Below are 18289 nucleotides of genomic sequence, written 5' to 3' on the forward strand. Positions count from 1 at the left end.
ATGTAAATAATTCTCATAACATCTAACACATCCGCATACAGTCTACCAAGAACAATTTAATATTGTGAATGGTCCAAACTCAACACACCTATTTAAAAACAAATTTTGGGGCCAGCCCGGTGGCTTAGCGGTTAAGTGCTCGCGCTCTGCTGCTGGCGGCCCGGGTTCGGATCCCGGGCGCACACCAACGTACCGCTTCTCCTGCCATGCTGAGGCTGCGTCCCACATACAGCAACTAGAAGGATGTGCAACTATGACATACAACTATCTACTGGGGCTTTGGGGGAAAAAATAAATAAATAAATAAAATTAAAACAAAAAAAAAACAAAACAAATTTTGCAGCAGCCAGCCCAGTGGCCTAGCGGTTAAGTTTGCACACTGTGCTTAGGTAGCCCAGGGTTCGCCGGTTCAGATCCCGGGCGTGGACGTACGCACCACACATCAAGCCATGCTGAGGCGGCATCCCACATAGAGCAACTAGAAGGATGTACAACTACAACACACAACTATCTACTGGGGCTCTGGGGAGAAAAAAAAAAAGGAAAAAAGGAGGAAGATTAGCAACAGATGTTAGCTCAGGGCCAATCTTTCTCAAAAAAAAACCAAAATAAAAACAAATTTTTTGTAAACAAAAAATTTCAAACATACACAGAAGACAAGAGAACAGTAAATTCCCATGTGCTCAGTACTTAGGTCATACCATTATCAAGATTTTGCCACATTTGTTTCAATTTTCCTTTTTCTTTTTGTTGTTGATAAAAAATACATTTTACTTTTACATATTTCAGTACGCATCTCTAAAAATGAACATTTTTATATAACCATGATGCCATTTTCACACCTAACAAAATTATCTACAATAACTCCTTTTAAGCATACATCATTTGAAAGTCTAGTGCAGTGAAGTTGGTCTGACCTAAGTGTGAATCCAAAATTAGCCACTTGTGGCTCTATAACCTTGGGCAAGTTACTTAACTTCTCTAAGCCTTAGTTTCCTCACCTGTAAACTGGTAATACAGCACTTAAAGTTGTGTGGATTAAGCGAGATAAGCTCTGTAAAGCACTTCCAGTATTTGGCACAGAGTAAGCACTCCACAAACATTAGCTATTAAGATTATTATATTTTGAAATATGGTACTATCCCCATCTATGAAATAAAGACTACAAGTGTTACTTTAAGAATTCTATCTTAGGCCGGCCACGTGGCTTAGCGGTTAAGTGCGTGCGCTCCGCTGCTGGCAGCCGGGATTTGGATCCCGGGCGTGCACTGACACACCGCTTCTCCCACCATGCTGAGGCTGTGTCCCATGTACAGCAACTAGAAGGATGTGCAGCTATGACATACAACTATCTACTGAGGCTTTAGGGGGAAAAAAAAATAAAAAAAAATAAAAAAAGAATTCTATCTTAAAGACAGTAGTTAAAAGTTCACCAGAGGCCCATGTACATCATTACTGCTTTCTGAAAAATAAATAATAATGACGAATAAATTACAGTTACTCACTAGTAACTTAAACACAGAAAATGGAATTTGGAGTCAAGGGATTCCAAGTCACTGGATGTGAACTCCAGTCTTTGGTAAGCCATTCATTCACTCACTCACTCACTCATTCCACAAATATTTACTGACACCAAGTGGCTGGGGATACAGCAAGGAGCGCGCCCGCAAGGAGCATATATTCTAGTACAGGAAGACAAGCAATATGTCAAATATACAAAACACTTTCACCGTACACCGAGAAATGCAAACCTTGGGCAAGTTCACTTTCAAGGCTTTTTGGTAAAACGGAGTTATGAGGGCTCCTCCACTCGCTGGTTACTGTGAAGTAAATTAAGGACAGGAAGCGAGGTGGCGTATACAAAAGCAGCTCCATAAATGCCCATTGTTGTGGTTAAAAGTGAGACCTAGTACTCGCCACTTGTCTGCGTCTGGGCTGAAAGACAAGTTTTCATTAAGGTAGGGAAACGGCTGTGACGCTCCGTTTTTCCTCCGCGCACTGGGTATTGTTTTAAATTTTAAGCAGAAACCGTTCCTTAAAAACCACCCACGTTCGGCCACCATGCACGCTGTCCCCGGGGTTTGCTGTCCGCCGCAGCGCGACGCGCCGGCGGAAACGGCGAGCCCGGGGCGGGCCGCAGGCGCGGAGGCGGCCGCTCACCTGGCGCCCGGCTATGAAGGTCGCCGACGGGATCATAGGTGTTTCCTCGGAGAAAGTCGGTGTGCGCAGCGTCACCTGAGAAACGCCATAGGCGCGCCTGCCCCGAGCGGCGGGGGCGAGCCCCGAGCCCCGGAGCCCCGTGCCCTCGGGCCCCGCGCAAGCCACCCCAAACCGCCTGCCCAGCGGAACGCGCCCGGTCCGCCCGGCCTACGGCGTCGCCGAGGGGGCCGGCGCCGCTCTCGCGACAGCTCGGCGGCCGCGCGACCCGGCGCGGGAGGGAGGCTGGCTCCCACCCCGGCCTCGTGGGGCCCGGCCGGCGCCGCGCTCCCGGCGTTTCGTTCTCCCGGATCCGGGTCTGGGAACTCTGGCATGGTTTATCTGAGACTGTAAAATCCATTACTCACTGTCCGCAAAGAACCGGCTCTTTACCATTACCTAGTGGATGATGAAGCAAATTAAAGGCCGTTTCCGTCCCCAACACCCTAGTTTATGACATTGCTCACTTATTTTCCTCTTCCCCAACTAAACTGTGAGCTCAGTCTAGTTAGCTGCTCTATATCCCTGGCACTGAGGACGGTACCTGGCATTCAAACGAATAAACGGATGCAGGCAGACGCCAGCCCTGGTAGTTATTAGTTGCTGGCCAGCCTAGCAGACAGCTCTAAACTAAGAACCACAGAAGAAAAGAGAAAAAAGTTCTTTTTGGACTCCTGATGCAGCTCTTGAACAGTACGAGACCCTTGGCATTTTATCATGATAAAATTTACCACATTCTGGATTGAATCTAAGCTTTTTCACGTGTTGTTTCATAGTCACCCCTTCTTCCCCTATTTACACTTCACATTATGTAGAAACCTAAGAAAAAATAATACTTATCACATTTAACCCCTGCCTGCCCATCCCCAACTGCTTAACCCATACGTTGGCATTACTGGCAAGACAAATGACCAAAAAGAGTGTTATAGTATTTCAACTTGACTTTTTTGGTTGACTATGAATTAGCAAAACATGCCTTTGTGTTCATGAAAGACAATCTGAAAATGGAAAAACAAAATTAAATTTTTTTGCTTTGAAGCTTCACTGATTTGGGTGACACTTGCCTCCTTAAGATAGTCTTATGGTTAGGAGAACCAAGACAATGTCTTAGGATTTAAAATCAAGAAAGTAAATTCTGACTAGTTGTTAAAAACAGCCTATCAGTAGATGCTATGCAGTAATCTTGGAATGAGAAAGATGAAAGGGAATGTGGTTGAATTTCAATTTCCCAATTGAGAAGCATTTTAATTCACATGCTTCTCAAATTTCAGCATGGCAAGATTTGCTATTTTTCTAGGAAGTCCTAAAACACTATTATTCACCAGGGAACCACATGCTTAACACTCACTGTAAAAGTAGGAATAAAGAAGGTAGTAATAAATGAGGCTCATTTTATGAGATTATGGTTGGTAAATATTAATTGAATGTGGTGAGAGGATCATCATGACTAGGAGATCAAAAATCTCACTATTTTAAGTTCACTCCCACAGGTTTTCTTTCTTTATTTTTTTAAAGTAACTTTGGATCTTTGTCCTTATTTTTTATTTATTTTTTTCCCCCAAAGCCCCAGTAGGTAGTTTATGTCATCGTTGCACATCCTTCTAGTTGCTGTATGTGGGACATGGCCTCAGCATGGCCGGAGAAGCAGTGCGTTGGTGCGTGCCCGGGATCCGAACCTGGGCCGCCAGCAGCGGAGCTCGCGCACTGAACCGCTAAGCCACAGGGCCGGCCCCAACAGGTTTTCTTTAAAACCCAAAAAATCTTTAAAGAGAAGATACAACTTTTTAAGATGACATAAAATGATGTTTCATGAAAGCTACAAGAATTACACTGCGTCTGATTTTACACTCATTCTAATTTAAACTCATGAACTAAACAGACTCATTTGAGTCTCCCTACCTTATTTCCTAAGTAATTTAGTAAATAAAGTTCTTGTTTAGTGCTGAGTCCACTTCCAGTGACCCTGTGTACAGCAAAGCTGAACCTTGCCCGGTCTTTTTGGGCCATCCTCTCATCTTTCGGAGCTATGTCCGACAATGCTCTGCTGCTATTCATAGATTTTCATGGCCAATTTTCTAGAATTGGAAGTGGGTGGCTAGGTCCTTCTTCCTAGTGTTAGTCTGGAAGCTCCACTGAAACCTGTCCACCCTGGGTGACCCTACTGGTATTTGACATACCCGTGGCAGAGCTTTCAGCATCACAGCAAAATGTAGCCCCACAGCATGACAACTGACAAGACCGGTGGTGTGGTTCCCTGACCCGGAAAGGAACCCGGGCTGTGGCAGTGAGAGCACTGAATCTCAACCACTAGACCACCAGAGCTGGCTAAATAACAAACACAGGATCTACAAGGTAGAATTCATCTTTAAAATAATAATTTACCAACTTTTTAACTATGAGTGAGAAAGCTACCATGAATTATATCTTAAGCAACAGGCATCTATGTAATAATTAAATAACTACTGAGGCATCTATGTTATAACTAAAAAATTTTAAATCACTTGTCAGCATCTATTTTTTTAAATGAATAAAATACTACATATCAAAACTGTATTTGTGTTTGAAGTTGCCAGCTTAATCATGGCAAATCTCTTACACATAATGAGATAAGGCTGTTTAGAGGGTAGTATTCTTTTTGCTAAAAATACTAGACTGTGAAAACATTTTCATATACATACATAAAGAGAATGTATGAATTAAAGTCAACCTTTGAACTATTAATACATTTTCATCAGAGATTAAACTATGCTGCTTTTAAATTTCAGGTCACAGAAAAAGATTCACACATGTTATACACAAGGATAATTTTAATCCTGCATTTTCCTGCAGTAACAGCCACTGCTGGCTTATATGGATTGAAACTGCATTTGCGAAGAACTGTGAACATTAAGAATCTTTACATGAAGTTACATGTCCTGACACAAGCACACAGACATCTTCCAGCACCAACAGAATACATACATAACACATACCAAACGGTCTTGATGGATAAATTTGCTTCATCAGATAATCCTACTTAGTAAACTTCAGTTAAGGTAGAATTTCATTTTCTCAGTTCACATCTTCATTATACATTCTTTCTAAGATTTGAATTATTTTTAAAAAACAACTCTTTCATTCAAGACTGTAATTTGCATGGCAATAAACAATGACAAGGGGTTCTAAATTTCTTAAAGGCGTCTACAGTAATTTAAAATACCATGAGTCTTCAATTTGTAGCACCTGACTTAAGACTTTTATTAAAAACAAAGTTTAAATTTATTTACTGCATTTATTCAAATTCATTGTCACTATTTCTCTTGTGAGAAAAACATGTTTCAATTGCTATTTCCCAGACTATATATTGAACATGGGTGTATATTATTTTCAATTACTTAGCAGAATTTTACTTACATAATTTATAGCCAGAATAAGAACTCTCAGCCTCTCTGAATGGCTTTCCACTCAAAACAATGATAGTAATGTATAAAATGGATTTGGAGTCTGCCCCCAACTTAACATTACCAAACATGTTTCCAAGTATTCTTGGAAAATATTTTAAAATATATGCATAATATTCTACCATATGATGCACCATCATTTCTTTAACCATTTCCCAATTGTTCATTTATATCATTTTCAAATTTTTGATATTATAAGTAACACCGTGATGAACACCCTCATCCATAGTTTTAAGCAAGGTTGATTATATCTTCAGGATAATGTCAATAAAGTGGCTTACTGGGTCAAACAGTGCAAATGGTTTTAAGGCTTTTAATATACTTTACCAAATCATCTCCAGAATAGCTTGAACAACTCCTAACCACAGGAGGTTAATGTGGCACAAAGTGGACTTGGTTGGTAACAATGAAGCAAATTCAACCACAAAATCTATTAGATGCTCAAGCATCTCAAAACTATCACACCAAAGAAGCAAGGAGACAGTTATTACTGGTGATGAAGCCAAATGCAAATTCTTTAAAATATTACTCAGCTTTAAATCATGATTATTTAAAAATAATCAACAGAAAAGCTTTCCACAAAAAGTCTACAGTGTTTTTCCAAAAATAAAAAGTTAAAAAGAGAGAAAGAGAAAAGTCAGTACCAAATGACCAAAAAATTTTATTTGACTAAATTCTATTTCATGCATAAGCATGACAGTCACCCCTGTTCATTAGACTTTGGCAATAAAAAAAAACAAGCAGCCTTGTACAGAACAGTGAAAATGCCAAGGGCGAGGGTAGTCTACAGTTTTACTGTAGGATAAATATATATATTTTTAAAAGGCCTCTCTCCCTTTGGCCCTATCAACTCTCAGTTCAGATCATTAAATACAGACAAATCTTCAAAATCACTTCTTCACTTCTCCAAGATCTTCGATGCTATCGTCATCCACCTATAAAACACAAATAATTACATTTCATGAGCTATGGTAGTAAATAATATGAAAGCAACTTGCTTTAAAAACTTATTTCTACAGATGCACATGTTCCATATACTCACCTCTGGCCATTTTTCCTGAATGACATCAATTATGTCATCTGTGAAGTCTCCCTGAATGATGATTTCATCCTCCCCTGTTACTGAGGCACCACAGGAGAATTTCTGAGCAAAAAATCTTTGTGCTTCTTTAAGATCAATTTCTGTTATTTTAAAAAAAGAAATAGCAAGACTAAAATTGGAATCATACATCAAAGATATTTTCCGTTCTGAAATTTAATCTGCATTTTAAATTCATGAAACTGATTGCATTAATGGGTTTCACATTACTACTTTCAGAACAATAATTACAAACTACCGTAGGCAGAGGTCTTAACAATTCAACTTATATTTTCAAGGTCAAATAAAGCCTCAGTACATAAAAACAGCATCATCCATACTATTCATAACTCATATAGTAAGATCAAAATAAATCCAGGAACACATTAATTCCAACATTACATATACACTTCCAAGTACAATGAAATTCTTTTGTTTATTCTTTTTTATAAAAGAAATATTTACAGCAGAGAAACAAACGTAATATTTATAATGTGGTCCAGTGATTGTTTTTCAATCTGTGGTGTCACATTGTTTACAATTTCACTATTTTTTTTTTTTGGTGAGGAAGATCGGCCCTGAGCTAATGTCTATTGCCAATCTCCCTCTTTCTGCTGAGGAAGATTAGCCCTGAGCTAACATCTATGCCCATCTTTCTCTATTTCGTTTATGGGATGCCGCCACAGCATGGCTTGATGAGTGCTGCGTAGGTCCACCCCTGGGATCTGATCCTGCAAACTCTGGGCCGCCGAAGCGGAGCGCGTGAACTTAACCACTACACCACTGGGCCGGTCACTATTGATTCAAGGCCTCCAGGAACTTAGGGGCTCTGAAGCAGGACATTTTACTGCTACTCACCTTTCCTCACCCTCTACTGTCATTCCCAGAGGGGACAAGCTGTTCTGGCAACCCTTTGCCACCAAGCATGCAAGGAGAGAGAAGTGGCATACATAGACTCAAAGGGAATCCTATCTAGCCCTCCTTATTCTACATAAAATGTGCCCAAGCAGGAATTCTGGAAAGGAGAAAGTTAAACCAGTTCTCTCTGCAAAAGATTTTTAAATTTCTTCAAAATTTGATTTTGAAGCTATACTTAGAAATGCAAAATCTCATTTTGTATCTTCTTAGCAAAAAACATATCTGTGAAATTTTTATGATATCAGATTAAAAAAAGAGAGAGAGAGAATGTAGTTCATACATTTTAAACATACTTAAGCTTCAACTCACCAAAAGTTGCAAGGCCACACACTCTTGTTACATATTTCTTCTTTGCTCTGGGAATTTTGGCTATCGTAACCTTCTGTGGTACAGTCTTCTTTTTTTGTTTTATTTGACCCCTTCCACCTTTATTTATTAAGAAAGAGCTCAGCATTAATTGTTTTGTTTTTAACATAGAGAATATTGCCTTTAAATCTGTTAATTTTCGAAAGGTACTCAATATTAATTTCTAAAGTTTCTTTTTCTAATATAAAATTAATAGACACGAGTATTCAGTCAATAAATATTTATTAAGTAATATGTGCTAAGCACTGCACTAAGGGCTGAGGACACAAAGAGGAACAGGACAGAACATAGTCCCTCCCCTCCAGGACTCTCAGTCTAGTGAAGGGAGAAAAAAAGAGTTATAGCAACCTGAAATAATACTATAATAGGATCCACGAATATGGCACTATCAGAGCTTTGCAGAGGAATGGCTTACTCTGCTTCCAGAGGACAGAAAAGATTTCCCAGAGGAAGAGGCATCTAAGTTCTTGCAGAATAAGGAACTGTCCAGGTGAAGGGAGAAGGGCATAGAAAGGACATTCCAGGAAAAGGGAACAAGGACAGAGATAAGAAAAGGCATTATACTTGAGAACTACACTTGTCTTGATGAAGGATGCTTACGGATATGTAGCAGATGAAGCCAGAAAAGCAAAAGATTACGTACCAGTCATTAAAGGACTAGTACGTCAAGCTCTGTTATTTTATACTGAGAAAGAAGAGAAGCCACTGAACGACTATGCAGGAGTGAAACAATCAGATTTATGTTTTATCAAGATCACTCTACAGTGTGCAGTGTGTGTCTGTGAAGAGTAAGGCTGATAGAGAGGCCATTGACCAGGCTCCTGCATTAGTTCAGGCAGAAATTAATCAAAATCTAAACAAAGCAGTGGCAACAGCAATGGCCACCAGGCACAGGAAAATCAGAGTAAAGAGGAGAAACAAGAGAATTTAGAACTGATTAAAAGGGGCAAAAAGAGAGAAGCTAAGATGGGTCTTGGGTTTCTGGCTCAGATGATGGGATAAACTGTGCTATCATTAACCAAAATGGGGAATACAAAAGACGTAGATTTGGGACTTGGTAAATTTACTTTGGAAGTGCTGCATTTGAAGTGCCTGTGAAACCATGCGCATTTCCAGTCTAGAGACACAGGCCAGGACTAGAGATACAGATTTGGGAATTATAAGTGTAGAGTGGTGGCGGAATCACCCAGGGAGAACACGCAGCATGAGGAGGCCAGAGAGCCAAAGATGGAATCCTGGGAAACGCCAACTTTGAAGGGACAGAAGGGAAAAGAGAAGTCTGCACAGAAGACTGGGGAGAAGGGATAGGAGAACATGGAAGGAAGAACGTCACAGAAACCAAGGTAGCACAATACTTCAAGAAGAGAGCGTGCAAATGCTCTTACTATTTAGCAATTACCAAATCACTGGTCACTCTTATTAGAAGAGTTTCAGTGACATGAAAGTCAGGTTAGGACTGACTGAGGAGTGAACAGTGAACGACAGAACAGCAATGCGGGCAGTGAGTAGTCTTATTAAATAAGTGGCAGGGAAGGGGAGGGATAAGGCAAAGAAAGATATGGTGGGGGCCGGCCTGGTGGCATAGTGGTTAAGTGTGCGTGCTCCGCTGTGGTGGCCCAAGGGTTCGAAGGTTCAGATCCCAGGTGCACACCGACGCACCACTTGTCAAGCCATGCTGTGGCGGCGTCCCATATAAAGTAGAGGAAGAGGGGCACGGATGTTAGCCCAGAGCCAATCTTCCTCAGCAAAAAGAGCAGGATTGGCATCGGATGTTAGCTCAGGGTTGATCTTCCTCACGAAAAAAAAAAAAGAAAGAAAGATATGGGATCTTGGGGGAATTTTTTTTAAAAGATGCAAAATCCTGAAAATATTTATAAGCTAGTTTTAGTCATAAGGGAGAATAGTTAAGGAAGGAGAAACAGGCAAGGACAAGATCCAGAGTACGAGGAATTAGTTTTAGGAGGAGAAGAGAGAGACTGGTGTAAGTAACAGCTGTAAAAAAAAAAAAAAAAAAATACAACTGAGCTGACAGAACTAATGAGAGAATAAAATCTTTTATAAACGTCTTCACTCTAATTAAACAGAATACACAGGTATGTTAATAAGGTAACAAAGTTTTCAAATCATAAACAAGTTGCTTTTTACCTGTATATAGACGGCAAATAAAGCATGTTTTCTTAGGTCCAATTTACTGATAAAGCCCAAATCATACCACATCAACCATCCTGAGAACATGATTCTGTATCCCTCTGTATGATATACATATGGGATTACAATAACAGGTAGATGTTATCCACTTTGGGAAGGCTTTCATTACTTATTTCTTCTAGCAGAGGGAAGGTATGTTTGCGTAAATCAAATAATAGATTTAGGTCTCACCTCTCTTTTGTTTTTTCTTTTCTTCCTCTTCCCCTGCTGTTCCTTGACCCTCGCTAATTCCAACTTCCTGTTTGGGTGAATTTTCTAGATGTAAAAACGAAATCCAAAAGCATTATCATCACTTCATACTAACATTAAAAAATCACCTTGAGCAACCTCATACACAAATAAGGCATTTTACCAATAATTGAGCGTGACATTTACAAAGCAAATGATTATATTGCTAGATTCCTATCAAGGCTAATTCTGAAGTCATCATGGTTAAGTGTATGCAGACAGAAGACAAAACAAAGTCTGATATGTGAGGAGTAGGATTTTTTCAGCCATATGAAAGGAGCATAAAACACTCAGACCCTGAAAGAGACTTTAGCATCTAAACATACTAATCGTGTTAACAGGAAGTCTGGTCCCAAATAAGAAGAGCTTCCCATTCCCTCCTCAAGTCACATCATGTCCTAGCAGGTCATATTTAGGGCCAACCATGTAAGACTGACTGTCACAGCAGACTTGAGAGTTCTCATCTGACCACGGACAGTGAGTGTACGGGTACTACCCAAAAAGGCCTTATCAAGTTTTAGGGGTTGTGCCTGCTTCATGGAAATAATCTGAAAATCAAAGTGGCAAATAGTGGGATAACACTGGGTATCTCTGATAGGCCTGTTCCCAGCCCAGGCTTTCCCTTCTTCCTGCAACTGCCTTCATTTTTACCAAGCTTGTAAAAGAAGCCATCAATTTTAGCAAATTGAGGAAATCTGATCCTCCGAAGCCTTCCTTACCTCTGGCAACAGCAACTCCATTCTTCTAGCTGCTTGGGCTAAAACCATAGATGCTCCTGTTTCTCACATCCCACATGCAACATTATCAGAGAACCCTATCAGCTCTACCTTCAAAATATATCCAGAATCTGACCACTTTTCACCACCTCCACTGCTACCATTCCGGTCCAGGTCATCATCATCTCCTGACTGGATTACTGCAGGAGCCTCCTATCTGGTCTCCCTGCTTTGCTGCCTATGTCCCGCTTCAGTCTATTCTCAACATACCAGCCAAAGATGCTGCTGAAACGAAGGTCAGACCTTATCACTCTTCTGCTCAAACCCGTCCATTAGCTCCTCAACTCACTCATAGTAAAAGCCAAGACTTGGCCTTTAAGACGGGGTTCTCTAGGGGCCAGCCCTGTGGTGTAGTGGTTAAGTGCTCCCATTCTGCTGCTGGTGGCCCGGGTTCAGATCCCAGGTGCGCACCAATGCACTGGCGCACCGCTTGTCAGACCATGCTGGGGCAGCGTCCCATATAAAGTAGAGGAAGATGGGCACGGGTATCAGCTCAGGGCCAGTCTTCCTCAGCAAAAAGAGGAGGATTGGCATGGATGTTAGCTCAGGGCTGATCTCCCTCACCAAAAAAAAAAAAAAAAAAAAAGATGGGGTTCTCCATGACTTCTCTGACTTCATCTCCCACCCCTCTCCCTTTCCTCTGATAAGCTCCGGACACAAAGGATCTTTTGTTTACTGCTTTATCTTAGGATCTAAAATAGTGTGGAGCATATAGTATGCTCACAAGAAATCACTTGTTAAGTGAAAGAGTGAAAATATATTTGCCCCTAAATCTATTACTTTTCTTTATATAAGAAAGTTGATACTTTGACCTATCCTGTCTCAGAGAGATAAAACACAGGAAGCAGTGTGTGATTTTATATAAGGAATTTTAACCCAAGAACTTAAAATGGTTTTAAAGTTAGTAGACATAGGGCCGGCCCCGTGGCTTAGTGGTTAAGTGCGCACGCTCTGCTGCTGGTGGCCCGGGTTTGGATCCCGGGCGTGCACCGACGCACCGCTTCTCTGGCCATGCTGAGGCCGCATTCCACATACAGCAACTAGAAGGATGTGCAACTATGACATACAACTAACTACTGGGGCTTTGGGGGAAAAATAAATAAATAAAATTATTAAAAAAAAGAATAAAGTTAGTAGACATAGATAAATATAATTCTATAATATCCTACTAAAGGAAGACTTTCATATCTTTAAAATAATTCCTTAGGTGCATTTGTTTCAGGTATACAAGCTTCAATGAAAGAAAAAAAGGCTCATACCTACAGTAAGTTTTGCAAACTCATTTGGAAAATTCTTCTCTAACCATTGTCTACATTTAGCAACATCAGGCATATATTCACAGTACTGTTGGGGGAGAGAGAACAAATTGAGTCGTTAACAGAACATTTTCAATCAACCAATACATTTTAATTAAAAATCATTCCCTATACTTGCTATATCAAGAATGATAAAAACTAACTACTCCCACCTGATATCTTATCCACAGGAAATCTGTATTCAACCAAGAAACACCATAAGAAATTAGAAATTAAAAAGGATTAGACACCTCCTCACCGTAGTAATTTATTTCTTCTCCATCAAACAGAAGGGCCATTAGAAAAAGGAGCAAAGAGACAAAAATAAGCATGTCTATTTCTTGCTTTGGGCATATAGGTGTCTCATTATTTTCATGACTTGCCCACAGAGCCTGACTTAGAAGCTTATTAACAGAAAGTCTTACACATAATTTAATTTGTGCTTTCCTCTGCTTGGATGTTAAATTTTCGCTTTAAAGTTACTCATGTTTTATTTGCTGACTATTCACGAGTTTCATGCAAAAATGCAAACTGTATAGCCAAGTGCAAAAGATGTACTCAAGACTCAAGGTCTAAAGAAAACAATTTGTAAGACCATAAAATTATTATAAACCAAAGTTCTCTATAAAAGGTTGAAACTCTACTATCAAATGATAGAAAATGAAAAATAAGAAAAAGAAGTTCTCAAGCTAACTCTAAAATCAATGATCTCAAATGCAGAAGTTAAAAAAGAGAAAAGAATTTTAAAAGGACTTACCTCTGTTGGTAATGAACAGACTGGGGAAATGGAGAGAAAAAAAGATTTGCAAATTTAAATATACACATACACACACACACAGCTTATCATAACTTTTATTTTAAATTTGACAAAAGGCTTCATTTCTACTTTTTCCTCTAACTTTTCTGTACTAGTTTCCAAATGCTACCCACCACCCTTTTTTTTTTTTTGAGGTAAAGGGCACACGGTTAATAGATATTATCTTGACTTTTTTGATCTAAAGAAAGATGTCTCCTTCAGTTGATGCAACATCAAACTATACCAACTTGCGTATCTTCAGGTTTTACCACAACCACTTCAATGGATCTGAAACTAAGCTAAAATGAGAACAATTCCCCATACAACAAAGCTTGAATGGAGCTGGTTACCTCTTTTGATAGCTTTACCAAAACAGCCACTACTTGATTTATTCATACTACCACATTTATAGAAGTCAGTAGCACTTTTGCTACCATTTCTTTGAAATATACTTTTCCTTCTCTTTTTTTATATTATGCTTCATAAGATCATGAAACTGTAAAGCTAGAAGGAACCTTGGTTCAATCTTGTCCTTGTAGAGCCTGCATGGGCTAATGGACTAGAAGAACTCAAAGGGTTTCTCAGTTTTAACTATAATTCTATTAGGTCAATTGCTGATTTTGTTTTCATTTTTAAGGCAAAGAATGGAGTAGTTGAGTGTGCCTAACGCCTTGAGATTTATGAGGGAGAGGCAAGGTGGTACACCATTACTAATAACAGCAATTAACATATATTGGGCACCTAGTATGTGCTAGGCACTTTGCTACGCTTTATAGCCATTATTATGTTTAATCGTCACAACCCTATAAGGTAAGAATTACCATATCTGTATTACAGATGAGAAAAATGAGACTTCGTGTAAGTAACCCACTTGCATCTGGTTAGAACAGGATTTGAACCCTGGTCTGTTTCTGAAGCTCATGCTCTTAACCACTGAATTAGATTACACAACTATACAGGCAATGCAGCTGTGTGCCAGCCAGGTGACAGTGATCGGACTTCTCACCCCACCATCACTATTTTATAGATGACACCCTACAAAAGGTTTAAATAGCTCATCCAATGGCAAAGATGGTATGCGGCAGAAGAAAACTGGAATCTAGCATCTCTTTATTTCAAGTTTAGAGTTCTTTCCACTAAAGCTCTTCCTAATTACCAGAGCTCTATCATCCTCACAGTTCAAGTTCAAATACTAGTTTTGAACTATACTAGGTATAGATATCCAGCCACAATTATATACACACAATTATAGGTTAAACACCATTACAGAAAATACCAAAGCTATAAAGCACCATTTAAAATAATATTCAGTTCAGCAAAATTCTAATACAATGAAGATACTTGGACAATTCTTCCGAGTTCACAGTTATTTGCTTTTAAAGTCAATTTCCCTCCACAGATCACTTACTATTTGTAAACTGTCGCTTTTCAATGCAAAGATCTAGTACTCATCTTCTAACTTCACATCACTAATAGTGGAACAACCTGACCTTATGTACCTGCTGATGTGATGCAATATGAAGAACAATGAAACCTTCTGCTATGGTCTGAATGTTTGTGTCCCCTCAAAATCCATATGTTGAAATCCTGATACCAAATGTGATGGTATTAGGAGATGGAGCCCTCAAGAGTATTATTTCATTTATTCTTCTCAACAGCCTTCTGAAGTAGGCTCTACTATTATCCATTTTATGGATGAGGGAACTGGCCAATGTCACACAGTGAGTAAATGGCCAAGCCAGGACTCAAACTCAGATTGACTTCAGAGTCTGAAGACAAAATGTCTCCCTGGAAATGACCCCATCCTACCTACCCTTGCTTCTCACTATACTCCAACCAGCATTCTGCTCCAATGAGCCCTTTCTTTTCCCTCTCCCCTGAAGACATCATATTAAATCTTGCCACCATATAGTTCTTATGAATTCCTTCAATTTTCCTTGCAAATTCTACCTATTACCTAAGGCTTCTCACTTCCTTCGAAATTTCCCTACTTCCCTCTGAACAAAGATCCCTTCCTTTCCTGAACTCCTAATTCATAGTTATAGTCAGTACCATTTAATTTAGCATTTAATATTTCCTAAGTGATTCTCCTACAACTAGATCTTAAATTCCTTAAGGAAAAAGTAACCCTCTCCCCATCCCAGTGCCTAGAATATTAATACAAACCAGGGAAGGAAATGAAAATAAACCTTTCTCAAAAAGGTTAGGGACCTCTGGTCGACACAAATTATCACTGGGGTGGACTGCAGATTTAATTGTTGAAAAGCCACTTTAGGAGTAATAGAAGCAATTCAACAGGATGATTTTTATATACCATACTTCGTCAATTCCAATTTTTTTTCATTTTTATAAGGATGCATCTTATAATTCTGGCATATCAATCTGACAATTTTTTCTTTCTTAGTGGAACCTAAAATATGGTGCATCTTGTAAAATATGGAGTCTTAGCTTCGATGAAATAGGGTATAGAGAACAATAGCTCTTAACTATATCTGACAAACATGGACAAATAAACCGTACTAAACTAGTATTTTTTTCTAATAATAATAATAGTTAGCACTTATTGTACTATGTTCTTGTGTTAGCTGCTGTACCAGGAGCTTTATATAAATCATCTGACTTAAGATGTAATCATCATCTTCATTTTACAGACCTTAAGAAACAGACCTCTAACCCTTAGTGAAATTAGGTAACTTGCCCAAGGTCATATAGCTGGTAATGCTGGAGTCAGGATGCAAACCCTGGTCTGTACTCCAAAGGCAAACAATATAACCAAATAAGACCAATATTACAACAAAACTCAGTCAACTCTACCAAAAGTTCCCCCGCCTACTCTCTTACTGAGGTATTTTATACTGATTTTATTTTACTATCAAAGACATTCAGTAAGTGATAAGTTGATAGAATTTTTAACTCAGTGACATCACCTCTCCTTCTATAGTACTTAACTCCAGATGAGGTCTCTATCACACTCACAGAACGTAAGGTCCACGAGAAAAAGGACCTTTTCTGACTTATTCACTACTCAGTCCCCAGAACCTAAAACACTGTTAGGCACATAGTAAGTGGTCAAAAATATTTACTGAAAAATTTAATATTTACTTGCCCTTTTACTGTCTTCTATCCACAAATTTTTCCAAAACTTTCCAAGATGCTAATAAAATTACAGCATTTCTAATTCACAAATATTTCTGTATTGAAAATGAAGAAAAACACTCAAAGGGAAAAAAGTCCCTTTGAGGGACTTAGATTGAGTCCCTTTCAATCTAAGACATGTATTATTAATCAAAACAAGAACACTTTCCCAGGAGTGTCCTACTACCCATCATCTCCAACCTCATCACCTTCTACCCCTTACTGACACCCTCCCTATACTATACTAATACAAAGCTGCTTATTTCTCCACAGACACGCGTCAAGCTTTTTCTTCCATAGCTGGTCACTTAGTCTGGGATGCCCTTCCCCACTTCCTCATCCCATCCTTGTCTTCCCTTAAGACTCAATATCTTCCAAGAAGCCATCCTTTAATAGCCAGACTAGCAAGTAACATTAAGCTGAAATAATCTGTTTACACATCTCTATTTCAACTGGACTGTAAGCTTCTCCAGGCCAAGCAGCAAGACACAAGTCACAAGTCACAGAGACTGGGAAAAGCTGTTAACCCATCTTCATCAATCTCCCCACCTCCCAATTAAGGATTCCCAAATGACAAAGACAGATGAAAAAAGGATTACCAGGACCAAATGTGAAACTATTATCACAATGCATAGAAATACAGTGAATAAAAGCCATTTTCTGCCTTCCAACACTTGCCTCCACAGTAAAGGACTCGAAGTGGGTAATCCGCATCTAACTTGGTATTGCTCCTTGGGTCTCCTTTGCAATCATGCCCACCAGATTCAGAAATGTCAGCAGCCATCTCACAAACCTGTAAGCAAGGAAAATATCACATCTTCTGGAGGAAAGGCAAAAGGGGTAAAGGGGCACATATGTATGGTGACGGATAAAAACTAGACTATTGGTGGTGAACACGATGCAGTCTATGCAGAAATTGATACATGATAACGTACACCTGAAGTTTACACAATGTTATAAGCCAATATGACCTCAAAGATAATTTTAAAAATAATAATAACACATCTTCACTATTTTGGACCAAGACCTCAGAGAAGCAGTGTTCAGGTGTAGTCTCACGTCCTCTCACTAGAAATCCCCCAACCCCAAATCTGTTTCAATTGTCTGTTGTTAAGTGAAGAAAGACACAAGCTGCATTAGAATTCACAAAATATGAGCAATTCTGAGCACACCATTTACCAGGTCCACGGGTCTACACGGAAGCAAGTGACAGGGAGACTCGTAGCAAATGGGCCGTGACAAATGGGGTCCGGGGGGCACTAGTGAAAGAGGAAGCAATGGGAAAAGAGGATGGGGAGGATGACTTCGGTGGAGACGGGGCAAAAGGTCTGGAAGGCATGCAAACTGCAGCAACAGAAAAGCCCACAAAGCAGCTGGAAGAAGAGGCTGGAAAAGCCTACGAAGGTGGCGCCCAGAGTGCAGGGTGTGGGGGCAGCTAACAGCCAAGGGAGGGACACAGGAGTCAGGAAAAGGGGAGTGGGAGGGGGCGGGGAGACGAGAGTCCGAGGGGAGAAAACTGGGGCAGAATAACCAGGATGGGGCAGAATGTAAGGGCACTGAGGCGACAAGAGCGGCCAGGTGCGAGGGGGCAGATCTGAGGCGAAGGGGCAATCCCGGGGACACCAGAGGGGCCCATGTGGGCGGGGGTGTGGAGACGCCTGGCCCGGCCCCCTTCCGCCGGGGAGCACCTCAGCTTCCCCCACGCTCTCTACGAGCTTCTCGGAAGCGGGAGAGGCATGAGGGATCATTACCCAGGCGGTCGCACAGCCTCCGCCGCCTCCGCTCCCGCCACTACCGCCAGCTGAAGCGACACATGCAACTCCTCTTCCCCGGCTAGGGCCGCCCGAGAGCCC

General features: G+C 40.2%; 2 protein-coding genes across 13 annotated transcripts in view; both read right to left on the reverse strand.

The window, feature by feature from the left end:
* The window catches only part of CCDC62 (coiled-coil domain containing 62), a 38777-nt gene extending 36474 nt beyond the window's left edge, over window positions 1-2303 (reverse strand). For all 12 annotated transcript variants that reach the window (XM_058531317.1, XM_058531324.1, XM_058531316.1 and 9 more), the window contains exon 1: window positions 2161-2303. In XM_058531317.1, coding sequence (XP_058387300.1) covers window positions 2161-2196 — 36 coding nt within the window. In that variant the 5' untranslated portion in view covers window positions 2197-2303. The remainder of the gene's footprint in view (window positions 1-2160) is intronic.
* A 3974-nt stretch (window positions 2304-6277) lies between these two features.
* DENR (density regulated re-initiation and release factor) lies at window positions 6278-18289 on the reverse strand. Its single transcript, XM_058531328.1, has 8 exons — window positions 18188-18289; window positions 17115-17229; window positions 13263-13282; window positions 12470-12554; window positions 10378-10461; window positions 7942-8058; window positions 6679-6818; window positions 6278-6571 (listed from the first exon to the last, which is right to left on the reverse strand). The coding sequence occupies exons 2-8, from the start codon at window positions 17218-17220 to the stop codon at window positions 6527-6529; spliced, it is 597 nt and encodes a 198-aa protein (XP_058387311.1). The 5' UTR covers window positions 17221-17229; window positions 18188-18289; the 3' UTR covers window positions 6278-6526.

Source organism: Diceros bicornis, chromosome 35, assembly GCF_020826845.1.
Source record: "Diceros bicornis minor isolate mBicDic1 chromosome 35, mDicBic1.mat.cur, whole genome shotgun sequence".
Taxonomy (NCBI): domain Eukaryota; kingdom Metazoa; phylum Chordata; class Mammalia; order Perissodactyla; family Rhinocerotidae; genus Diceros; species Diceros bicornis.